Below are 13164 nucleotides of genomic sequence, written 5' to 3'. Positions count from 1 at the left end.
AGGCTGAGTGCACCCCGAAAAATGGCAACAGCGCAAGGCGGCCAGGATGGTCACCCATCCAAGTGCCGACCACGCCCGACAGCGCTTAACTTCGGTGATCTCACGGGAACCGGTGTATCCACTGCGGCAAGGCCGTTGCCACGAGTGAAGAGAAGAAGGAAAATATTTATCAAATTTTTCGTCAGAAGATAAACAGTATAATCTTAAAAGAAGAGTAAGAAAATCCCATTCCTTCTCCTGTAAAGAAGTTTCGAAACTGGTGTTCATCAGCTTCTAAACGCAAAGATGAACATGCGAAATATTTGAACATGGGCGCCCCAGGGAAAAGACATCAAGAACGGTTTGTTGTGGTGCACGGACAATGCCTTTGCCTTCCCCAAACTCTTTAAAGCGACGAAAGAAATCCTCTGCTTTCGCTCTATTAGAACCGGAAACGAAAGAAATTATAGCAGGACAGGCTTAATTGTATTCGAGAAGTGCTGCAGCATCGATCCAGAACGTGTCCATTACATTTTGTTAACTCATAACAATAAGAAGGACAAGAAAACTATTTTATGAAGACAATCACTTCGTACAAGATGGAACACAAAAAATCTGGCGTTAATGGCCTTCACTTGTATGATATAAATGTAATATAAAGGTTTGTATTCAGAAGTTTTGTGTTAACAATAGATACTTTAATTCCAGATACACAGACGTCATTTACTGTGTTACGTTATCTTCAAGCTCTATTTCATTAACTGATTCCAATTGATCATTCATTACTCCGGCAGTTTTAATCTTATTTTTCGTTTAAGTATAAAAAATGTCATTTCTTCCATTAAACAGACATGAAATGGCTTAAAAAATATAGTTTGAGTATGGTAAAGGAAAGTTTCTTTTCTGGCACATTCTCATAGAGCAAATCGTGTGATCATTATTTCCTGCTTTTGAGATGTTTCTGGACAAGACAACATGAAAATTCTAAGTTCAACATAAACACATCAAAAATAGTTTTGCATCACCCCAGTTCCCAGAACTCGTGAAGACAGACGTTGACTGTGGATACCGTATCACAGACACAGTCCCTTGACTGTTTAGAGATGTCACTAAACCCGCCCAAAGAAGTAAACAACCATGCATGAGCAGCGCCTATTAGACGGAGAGGGTCCGACAGCCGATCAGTTACGGTCGCTCAAACAGGAAGGAGGTACACCGCTCGTGTTATCTGTAGTTCAACCATGCCTAGATGATCAATACCGCTGTTCGATCCCGTCCGCATTGTTACTTTGTGCCAGAAAGAGCTCTCAACAAGCGAAGTGTCTAGGCGTCTCGCAGTGAACCAAAGTGGTGATGTTCTGACATGGAGGAGGTACAGAGAGACAGGAACTGTTGATGACATGCCTCGATCGGGCCGCCTAAGGACTACTAATGCAGTGGATGACCGCTACCTACTGCTTATGGCTAGGAGGAAGCCTGACAGCAACGCCACCATGTTGAATAATGCTTTTTGTGCAGCCACAGGACGTCGTGTTACGACTCAAACTGTGTGCAATAGGTTACATGATGCGCAACTTCACTCCTGACGTCCATGGTGAGGTCCATCTTTGCAACCACAACACCATGCAACGCGGTACAGATGGGCCCAACAAAATGCCGAACGAACCGCTCAGAGTTGGCATAAAGTTCTTTTCACCGATGAGTGTCGCATATGCCTTCAACTAGACAATCGTCGGAGACGTGTTTGGAGGCAACCCGATCAGGCTAAACGCCTTAGACACATTGTCCAGCGAGTGCAACATTGTGGAAGTTCCCTGATGTTTTGGGGTGGCATTATGGCCGATGTACTCCACTGGTGCTCATGGAAAGCGCCGTAACGGCTGTACGATACGTGAATGCCATCCTCCGACCGATAGTGCAACCTTATCGGCAGCCTATTGGCGAGGCATTCATCTTCATGGATGACAATTCGCGCCCGCATCGTGCCCATCTTGTAAATGACTTCCTTCAGGATAACGACATCGATCGACTAGAGTGGTCAGCATGTTCTCCTGACATGAACCCAATCGAACATGCCTGGGAGAGATTGGAAAGGGCTGTTTATGGACGACGTGACCCACCTATCACTCTGAGGGATCTACGCCGAATCGCCGTTGACGAGTGGAACAATCTGGACCAACAGTGCCCTGATGAATTTGTGGATAGTATGCCACGATGAATACAGGCATGCATCAACGCAATAGGACGTTATGCTGGGTATCAGAGGTACCGGTGTGTACAGCGATCTGGACCACCACCTCTGAAGGTCTCGCTGTATGGTGGTACAACATGCAATGTGTGGTTTTCATGAGCAATAAAAAGGGCGGAAATGATGTTTATGTTGACCTCTATTCCAATTTTGTGCACAGGTTCCGGAGCTCTCGGAGCCGAGGTGATGCAAAACTTTTTTTATATGTGTATTACGAAGATGAAATGATGAATTCGTCAAATGTGTACACACCGAACGTGCTGTTTTCATCGCAGGTCTCCGACTGCCAAACTTGGCCTATTTCCCTTTAGCTGCGAGTATGACCGAGTCGCCTCGCTCGTGAGCGCTTGTACTTGAGCCACGAGTTACCCGCTGCCTCATTCCAGAGCAGTTGTTATGCTCATGAGCAACAAGCGAGGCTGGTGCACGAACTGACCGACTCTACTATATGATCACTTTATGTTTTTGACTGTTGATTGGCATATAGCAGAATTCTATCTGCTGAGATGATACCATGTAAGAATTATTAACAGGCCTTTGCAGTGAATTAACACATCATTTCCATTAATGGAAACTGAAAAAGAGACCACCCCTTATGCGGCTAACTGCATGAAAGGTAACTTTCTTTTAAATTTCTCTCTAAAGTTATGCAACTTTCTTTGCTGAAATTGGTCCATTTGGGCTAAAAAATCATATTGAACATCAGTGCATAAGCAGTTTCCCGTACGAGGCGACGTCATTGGCATATCAACAATCACGACTGGTCGGCTTACCTGAAGATTAGTTGATCGAAAAGATCAGCCACGCCGTAGATCAAGTAGCGCAACCAGAAAGTTCTGAAAATAGCTTTCGCTAAACTGGGTTTGATGTCCTTCTGCTTCGCTGCGGCACGTTCTTCACCCCAAGCTCTAAAACAAGATTAATAATCAATAAAGGCCGATTAAAATACGAATGGTGTTTATCATTAAGTGACCACAGGTACGTGCGTAGTAGCTAAAACTACTTCTGCAGTCTGTCTCCCAGTTTATCCGTTGCGTCCTGGTCGAGCCTGTCGAACAGATCGTCTTCTGTCAGGTTTCCTTCCCATACCAGATCCCGCATCCACCTGAGACACAAGATTTCCGTTTAATGGAAACATCGGGTGGAATAAGTTCTTACGTCTACAGAAACAACCAAAGATTACAACCTTATACTCTGCTTGGTATGCCGTATCACTCGAGAATGTCTAAAAGTCAGTCTCATTTTGCGTTTGAAGTTCTCGGCTGTACATCCAAGAACACAGACATATCATTCTACTCTTTTGTAATCATATGGCCGGCCGAAGTGGCCGCGCGGTTCTGGCGCTGCAGTCTGGAACCGCGAGACCGCTACGGTCGCAGGTTCGAATCCTGCCTCGGGCATGGATGTGTGTGATGTCCTTAGGTTAGTTAGGTTTAAGTAGTTTTAAGTTCTAGGGGACTAATGACCTCAGCAGTTGAGTCCCATAGTGCTCAAAGCCATTTTTTTGTAATCATATGCTCCCAGACACCTGCGTTTTGCAAGTAGTTAGTATTCAGATATCAAAGCAGGAAGCATGTGAAGGTACTGACCCAGCAGGAAATGAAGTTCGTTGACAATGTCCGTTTTAGCCCACCTCTATAGAAGCAGAAAGTACTGCATAATAAGCGTAAAGCAAAACATAAGGACTTGCGAATATTCATGTTTACACAGCGTTCCGCTTGTTCTATAACATTGTGAGAATTCTGCTGTATCCAATACGGCTGCATTAGAGAAATTAAATAGCATTTAAAATAGCTTGCCACAGCTATATTTGTTTCACACTATTTTCGATTGGCCCAGACACTTCCTGCCGGATATTCTACAATTGTTACTATTTAAAGTGGTTTCTACCTACAGTGTAATCTATTATAGCAGTAATGGATGTATTCGGCTGCTTATGTTCAGTGTATAATTAACACAGATAAAGGTATCATCCCTACAACATAATGATGTAGTAACAGCTTCCATGCAGTATGTATCCGACAGTCTGTTGCATTCATCTAGGTTCACGGCGAATTGCCAGTCTCTGCACCAAGTGTTGATCCTCTGAGATATTCTTCGTTTCACTAGCCATCTGGAGCTTAAGCCGTCCTGCACACAACAGCATTGTACGCGCGAAGGGCTTCCCATTAGACTATTATACACCTATCTCTCTTCCGATAGGTCATGGAACGACAGTTGTTACTGTATCTGTATGGAGCAGGGATTCATGTATTTGTAGTCTTATTTTATATGCAATCCATTTCGCTGTTACATTGAACCACACTCATGCCCCGAGATGAGACGTATAATGATGACTACTCGGCCTCCACATGATTACCTGGTATCCAGATGAACCTGAACACAACACTGAAGCAGACTGCGCACAAAATATTAACAATAAATACAATTCTGCGTGTAATTACCATCACAAAAGCTACTTCCAGATAAGCAACGAACTACTATATCTTTTTTTTTAACGACGACAGTTCCGTCATTGCCTGCATATGACATACGCATCTTAAATCTCACAATTGCAATCTCGGCTTTAAGCTTATCTGAAACGGTTTAATGTGGAATAAAGCATCTTGATCTTTCAGCTGTACACGTCCAACTCTATTTCTGAACCGGCTTCACTTACTAGAAGTCCACAGCTCGTGATCTAGTGGCTAACATTGCTGCCTCTGGATCACGGGGTCCCGGATTCGATTCCCGGCCAGGTTGGGGATTTTCTCTTCTCGGGGACTGGGTGTTTGTGTTGTCCTCATCATTTCATCATTATCATTCGTGACAGTGGCTAGATTGGACTCTGTTAAAAAGTGGAATGTGAAAAAATTGGGACTTTGTACAGGCGCTGATGACTGGGCAGTTGAGCGCCCCACTAACCAAACAACAACAACCACCACCACCACCACCACCACCACCACCACCAATTAGAAGCAAGTCAATGGAGGAAGAGCTGTGCAGTGAAAAATGGAAACGACTTTAACATGAAATTGGATACGATCACATGTTCCATATAAATAAATGTAACGATGAAATGCATACAAAAATGCATGACTTCAATGCGGTTCATACATAGTCCTACCTGTACGAATCGCACTGAAGTCAGTTTTATTGTTTGTATGCACTTCATCGTGACATATAGTTATGTAGAACGTATGATTGTATCCTGCTTGATGTCAACGTCGTTTTGATTTTCACTGCACAGCTCTTCCTCCAAAAATGATGCTTCTAATAAGTGAAGCAGACTGAGAAACAAAGTTGCAAATGTACAGCTGAAAGCTCAAGATTTTTTACTTCAAATATCTGACTGCTGTAAGCAGTTACGTTTATAAAGTTCTTTAAACAGTTTAGTTGCAGCTCTAGCCAACACACCTGATACTGTTTTAAAGGCAAGATTAAGACAAAGTCAATAGCGAAAATGTTGTTCAAAAAATTCAACGGTGTTGCGAAACCAAGTCTAATACAATTACAATAACTATTTCCTTGTAAACCACCCAAGATGCTGAACAGTTACAGTCTGTTTTAAAATAAAACGTAAGGTCGGATACACTTATCTACAATAATAACACAACTGTTCTAGTGATTTAGGATAAATGGCTGTAAATATTAACAGCGTATTTGCAGAAGAGTCTGCAAAATTCAGTTTTTTTGTTGGTAAGCCGCACTTAGACGCTAAAAAGTTGGAACATTAATTGTAACATAATAAGTAGCTTTTCCAGGCCGCCGTGTCTCAGCAAGTGGTCTTTGAAATCTAATTCATGGATTTGTTGGAGTCACATATGAAAAGCATTACTGAAGGACCACTTGTATGTTAGGAAGCAAAAATAGGAGAAAAATACATTTTTAACCATAGGAGCACAGAAAACATGGTGAGTGCTCACCACACGAAGAGTCTGGAGATGGGGTTCGCCGTAGCCTTTGGGTTGGGATTGGACTTGTAGATCTTGCCGTCCATCTGGTGCTCGCACACCGCTGCCGGCCACTGTGGTCAGAGCTGGCTGAGTGCTGTACGGTGGGTCACAGCGGTGGCGGCGGAGGTGACTCCTTCCGTGCACTGGCTGCGCGGACAGGCAGCACGGATCGCTTTCAAGGCGTTCGCTCTTATCAACGCTCCACGCGCGTGCTGAAGCTCTGCTTGGAGTTGACCGTTATCTGTCTGCCGGACTCCGCTGTTGACGATCCCGTATTCAGGCGGGTGAGGTCTCGACGCCTTGCCCTCACAGTTTTGCACAATCTTGCAACACACTGGGGGCTTCTGTAGAAACTGTTGTGGAATGTTTTGCGAGATAATCTAGTAGCCATTATTTGCTAAAAAACCAAATACTGATCCTACCTCCTGTTACAAATAAGAAGTGAGAAAAGTATTCGTCGCATTAAAAAAGAATGAAATCTACCCGTGTCTAAAGTACTGTGTGACATGCAGGAATGTTAAGTAAGAGACATAGATGCCGAAGTACTCTACATGGATCCCGTCACATTAATATGACCACCGGCTATGTTCGACGTCAACGTACAATTACCGCCCACAGGCGGCAGGTGGCAACACTAGCAGTGGAGGGTGTATGATACGTGTCGTTATGCGAAAATGAAGTCTGGGTGTTGTGTTGTCCTTATCTTCAGACTTTCATAACTGACACGAAAATCACCTAAATAGCGTTACATAATAAGTCTAAACATAAGGAACTTCGTGCCAGGGTACGGCCTGGCCCTAATGAAAGTTCTGAATCGCTGAAACGCGCGGCCCGAAAGCCAATTAAAAAACACAAATTGCGGAAATGAAGCGATTTACCTGACATCCAAAAGTGCGTGATCGTGGCTTCCGACACGTGGGTGGAACCATTTCCTAAACAACTAAGTTTGTAATCTGTTTGCGTGCCGCCGTGGTTAAAGTACACCGTGCACATCAAAATGGCGGTATCAGAAACCGGCGCCGAGGCAACGGTGATGCCTCACGGGCTATATGAATGACAGGGGGGAACGACAGCTGCGGAGATGTATGCGGGAGAGCAGACTTGCAGCTGTTGAGCAACTGACCGCCCATATGAACCAAGGGGCTACCAACAGTGCCTCCTCAACGATCGTTCAGCAAATGTTGCTGCGTGTTGGCCTCAGCATCAAGCGCCTGGTTCGTGCACCCATGCTGACTGCTGTACCCCACTACTGCAGCTGGATATCCATTGACTAACAGGCGGCCTTTCCAGACGAAACACGTTTTGTGCTCCACCAGACAGATGACCATTGGTGTGTACGGCGTGAAATGTCTGAAAGCAAACACCCCGCAACACGCGTCGAAAGGGTCCAAACCGGACGAGGGACCGGTACGGTCTGCTGAATGTTCTCGTGGAATTCCGTGGGTGACCTCCTCGTTCTGAAAAGCGTAATTTATCAACACAAGTATGCATCTGTCTTTGGGGACCATGTCTATCCCTATATGCAGTTTGTTTTCCTTCGTCACTATGGCATCTACCAGCAGGACACGCAACGTGTCACAGTACTCGCAGTATACGTGCGTGGCTCGAAGAGCTCCGGGATGAGTTTACCGTACCTCCCCGGTCACCGAACTCCCCTGATTTAAGTCCAGTCGAGAACGTGTGGGACCCCTCGATCGGGCAGTCCGCGACACGGATCCTCAACGAGAACCCTACCGAGGCCGGCCACGGCACTGAAAACGGCACGGCTCCACCAAACCTCATTCACTCTCTTCCTGCATGTTTCGCAGTTCCGCACCGCCAACCCATCACAAAAGTATGGACAGAGGAACAGTGGCCGACCGAACTGTTGCAGAAATACGCAGTATTGCAGTCGTATATGTGCATAATACAGCAACCACTGCAGTACGGGTTCCGTAGATGTCTTTCCGAACAGTGTGCTCTCCATACGTGGACGTTCGATGTGTTGGCGTCTGAAGCGTTGAAATTAGTATCCTAAATAACGCTTTTAAAAATACCAGGTGAAGGTATTTATTTCTACAAAAGTTGTACGTTGTGACGAAGCTTCTGCTTAACATAAAAAATATTCACGGGAGAAATTTCTTGTGCTGGACTACGAGAAGTGGTACAATCACTCATTCGATGCACTCGCGTTCTACAGAAATAACTTCCAAAACTCCGTTCGGTCATTCTAATAAAAGTTATCAGTACTACTATCGCGGTTCACTGGTGGTATCTCCAAATCAAACAAATCAAATTTCTCCCTAGTTCAAATCAGTGCTCCATCTCTGATGACTTCTACGTCGACGTGTCGCTGAATTTCATGCTCCCTTTCATTCCTTCGTATTGTTTCAAATGAGCAATACGCAGTACAGTGGAAACGCTTTTCTAGGAGGAGCCGCTACAAGAGCCAGTGAACAATCAAGTGCGCTGTAATATGTACTTTTACCTTGGTAAGCTAGGAATAATAAAAATGCAGATATTGAATCCCATTTCATAGATGACTTCGTTTATTAAAATCTATAATCCGTAAGTCCCTGGGAACCCTCCATAAACGTTTATTTTTGTGTAGGTCGGTATGTACCTTGTATGTGAATTTTATCGTGATAGAAGCTTTAGAAATGTCTTTAAATTGTTAAAATCATTAAATCTGCAGTGGTGGCTACTCCCACCTTCCCCGAAGTTTAGGAAGCTGCTTGCTTCAACGGGATTTTTGTCAGTGTGAAGGCTATTTTCTTTCAATATCTCTGGCTGACATCTATACCTTTGCCTGAAAACTTTCTTGCATGTAGTTTATTTACCTTTTGACAATACTAACATTTATTAGTAGGTAGAAGGTTGAATTCGCAAACCTTTAGGTGGAAGTCAAGATTTATGCATAATGGGTGTTTAGGAAACGGAGGGTTCATGGAAATCGGTTGATCAACAAAAAAGAAGCAGCAGCTCTAAATGAAGAACATAAGCTCTCAGTTTCAGCATCGGATCGTGGGGCAGGAGAATTGTACAGGTGCGTAAATGATGTTGATATGGATTACACTGGATTCACACTTACTGATTTAGAGCTTCTCTGCCAGGCTGCAAAGTTTTCATGTTCGTGTGGTAGCTGTAAAAATACAGAACGCATGATTGTTGTTAAAGAAAGAAGAGTGGGAATAGCTTGTGATTTTAAATTAATTTGTAATTCGTGTGGCTACGGATTTTTATTTTCCTCCTCAAAAAAAAAAAAAAAAACTGACACCGGTACCTAGGAAGGCAATTTTAGGTTATGATATGCTCTGAGATGCCTAGGACAGGGCTGGAAAGGAGGTAATTTATTGTGTGGTTTTCTGAACATGCCTCCACGTTGTGCAAGGTTTGGAAGAATAACGAAATGTCTGATACTGTATGCGATACTGCCAAAGTTTCTATAAAGAAAGCTGTGGAGAAATTGTTGGAAATAAGCCAAAAAGAAATAGATCCTGGGGTAGATATTCATGACAGTGATTCTCCTACAAGTGTTACTGATCTGTGTGTGTCTGTAGATGGGTAACGTTGTTTGGGGGAAGGGACCAAACAGCGAGGTCATCGGTCTCATCGGATTAGGAATGTCGGCCGTGATATTTCAAAGGAATCATCCCGGTGTTTGCCTGGAGAGATTTAGGGAAATTACGGAAAACCTAAATCAGGATGGCAGGACGCGGAATTGAACTGTCGTCCTCCCGAATGCAAGTCCAGTGTGCTAACCACTGCGCCACCTCGCTCGGTGTCTGTAGATGGGACCTTGATGAAAAGGGGTCACACATCTCTGTATGGAGTTACTCAGTTAAAGTTTTAGATGTTGAAACTATGTCTAAATACAGCCACCAGTGTGCAACAAGGAAAATGTCCAACAATCAATACAGTGATAAACTGTGGAAACAAAATCATGCAGTAGCATGCTCTAAAAATTATAGTGGCTCAAGTGGGGGCATGGACGCTGCTGCAGTTATACGGATGTTCTCCAGATCTGAAGACCAGTATGGTGTTGTTGTTGTTGTTGTTGTGGTCTTCAGTCCTGAGACTGGTTTGATGCAGCTCTCCATGCTACTCTATCTTGTGCAAGCTTTTTCATCTCCCAGTACCTACTGCAACCCACATCCTTCTGAATCTGCTTAGTGTATTCATCTCTTGGTCTCCCTCTACGATTTTTACCCTCCACGCTGCCCTCCAATACTAAATTGGTGATCCCTTGATGCCTCAGAACATGTCCTACCAACCGATCCCTCCTTCTGGTCAAGTTGTGCCACAAACTTCTCTTCTCCCCAATCCTGTTCAATACTTCCTCATTAGTTATGTGATCTACCCATCTAATCTGCAGCAATCTTCTGTAGCACCACATTTCCAAAGCTTCTATTCTCTTCTTGTCCAAACTATTTATCGTCCATGTTTCACTTCCATACATGGCTACACTCCCAATACTGGATGTTAACAAATTTCTCTTCTTCAGAAACGCTTTCCTTGCCATTGCCAGCCTACATTTTATATCCTCTCTACTTCGACCATCATCAGTTATTTTGCTCCCCAAATAGCAAAACTCCTTTACTACTTTAAGTGCCTCATTTCCTAATCTAATTCCCTCAGCATCACCCGACTTAATTAGACTACATTCCATTATCCTTGTTTTGCTTTTGTTGATGTTCATCTCATATCCTCCTTTCAAGACACTGTCCATTCCATTCAACTGCTCTTCCAAGTCGTTTGCTGTCTCTGACAGAATTACAATGTCATCGGCGAACTTCGAAGTTTTTATTTCTTCTCGATGAATTTTAATACCTACTCCGAATTTTTCTTTTGTTTCCTTTATTGCTTGCTCTATATACAGATTGAACAACATCGGGGAGAGGCTACAACCGTGTCTTACTCCCTTCCCAACCACTGCTTCCCTTTCATGTCCCTCGACTCTTATAACTGCCATCTGGTTTCTGTACAAATTGTAAATAGCCTTTCGCTCCCTGTATTTAACCCCAGCCACCTTTAGAATTTGAAAGAGAGTATTCCAGTCAACATTGTCAAAAGCTTTCTCTAAGTCTACAAATGCTAGAAACGTAGGTTTGCCTTTCCTTAATCTTTCTTCTAAGATAAGTCGTAAGGTCAGTATTGCCTCACGTGTTCCAGTATTTCTACAGAATCCAAACTGATCTTCCCCGAGTTTGGCTTCTACTAGATTTTCCATTCGTCTGTAAAGAATTCGTGTTAGTATTTTGCAGCTGTGACTTATTAAACTGATAGTTCGGTAATTTTCACATCTGTCAACACCTGCTTTCTTTGGGATTGGAATTATTATATTCTTCTTGAAGTCTGAGGGTATTTCGCCTGTTTCATACTTCTTGCTCACCAGATGGTAGAGTTTTGTCAGGACTGGCTCTCCCACGGCCGTCAGTAGTTCCAATGGAATATTGTCTACTCCGGGGGTCTTGTTTCGACTCAGGTCTTTCAGTGCTCTGTCAAACTCTTCACGCAGTATCATATCTCCCATTTCATCTTCATCTACATCATCTTCCATTTCCATAATATTGTCCTCAAGTACATCGCCTTCTATATACTCCTTCCACCTTTCTGCTTTCCCTTCTTTGCTTAGAACTGGGTTTCCATCTAAGCTCTTGATATTCATATAAGTCGTTCTCTTATCTCCAAAGGCCTCTTTAATTTTCCTGTAGGCGGTATCTATCTTACCCCTAGTGAGATAGGCCTCTACATCCTTACATTTGTCCTCTAGCCATCCCTGCTTAGCCATTTTGCACTTCCTGTCGATCTCATTTTTGAGACGTTTGTATTCCTTTTTGTCTGTTTCACTTACTGCATTTTTATATTTTCTCCTTTCATCAATTAAATTCAATATTTCTTCTGTTACCCACGGATTTCTACTGGCCCTCGTCTTTTTACCTATTTGATCCTCTGCTGCCTTCACTACTTCATCCCTCAAAGCTACCCATTCTTTTTCTACTGTATTTATTTCCCCCATTCCTGTCGATTTCTCCCTTATACTCTCCCTGAATCTCTGTACAACCTCTGGTTCTTTTAGTTTATCCAGGTCCCATCTCCTTAAATTCCCACCTTTTTGCAGTTTCTTCAGTTTTAATCTACAGGTCATAACCAATAGATTGTGGTCAGAGTCCACATCTGCCCCTGGAAATGTCTTACAATTTAAAACCTGGTTCCTAAATCTCTGTCTTACCATTATATAATCTATCTGATACTTTTAGTATCTCCAGGGTTTTTCCATGTATACAACCTTCTTTCATGATTCTTAAACCAAGTGTTAGTTATGATTATGTTGTGCTCTGTGCAAAATTCTACCAGGCGGCTTCCTCTTTCATTTCTTAGCCCCAATCCATATTCACCTACTATGTTTCCTTCTCTCCCTTTTCCTACACTCGAATTCCAGCCACACATGACTATTAAATTTTCGTCTCCCTTCACAATCTGAATAATTTCTTTTATTTCATCATACATTTCTTCAATTTCTTCGTCATCTGCAGAGCTAGTTGGCATATAAACTTGTACTACTGTAGTAGGTGTGGGCTTCGTATCTATCTTGGCCACAATAATGCGTTCACTATGCTGTTTGTAGTAGCTTACCCGTATTCCTATTTTCCTATTCATTATTAAACCTACTCCTGCATTACCCCTATTTGATTTTGTGTTTATAACCCTGTAGTCACCTGACCAGAAGTCTTGTTCCTCCTGCCACCGAACTTCACTAATTCCCACTATATCTAACTTCAACCTATCGATTTCCCTTTTTAAATTTTTTAACCTACCTGCCCGATTAAGGGATCTGACATTCCACGCTCCGATCCGTAGAACGCCAGTTTTCTTTCTCCTGATAACGACATCCTCTTGAGTAGTCCCCGCCCGGAGATCCGAATGGGGGACTATTTTACCTCCGGAATATTTTACCCAAGAGGACGCCATCATCATGTGATCATACAGTAAAGCTGCATGCCCTCGGGAAAAATTACGGCT

At 43.2% G+C, this 13164-nt stretch overlaps 1 protein-coding gene and 1 pseudogene across 1 annotated transcript in view; both read right to left on the bottom strand.

The window, feature by feature from the left end:
- The window catches only part of LOC124775458 (probable multidrug resistance-associated protein lethal(2)03659), a 263350-nt gene that overhangs the window by 226538 nt on the left and 23648 nt on the right, over nt 1-13164 (bottom strand). The window contains exon 2 of the mRNA XM_047250291.1: nt 5132-5204. Coding sequence (XP_047106247.1) covers nt 5132-5204 — 73 coding nt within the window. The remainder of the gene's footprint in view (nt 1-5131; nt 5205-13164) is intronic.
- On the bottom strand, nt 23-140 carry LOC124778656 (annotated as a pseudogene).

Source organism: Schistocerca piceifrons, chromosome 2, assembly GCF_021461385.2.
Source record: "Schistocerca piceifrons isolate TAMUIC-IGC-003096 chromosome 2, iqSchPice1.1, whole genome shotgun sequence".
NCBI classification, from domain to species: Eukaryota; Metazoa; Arthropoda; class Insecta; order Orthoptera; family Acrididae; genus Schistocerca; species Schistocerca piceifrons.
The sequence above is the reverse complement of the archived record's forward strand: the minus strand, read 5'-3'. Positions and strand labels throughout refer to the sequence as shown.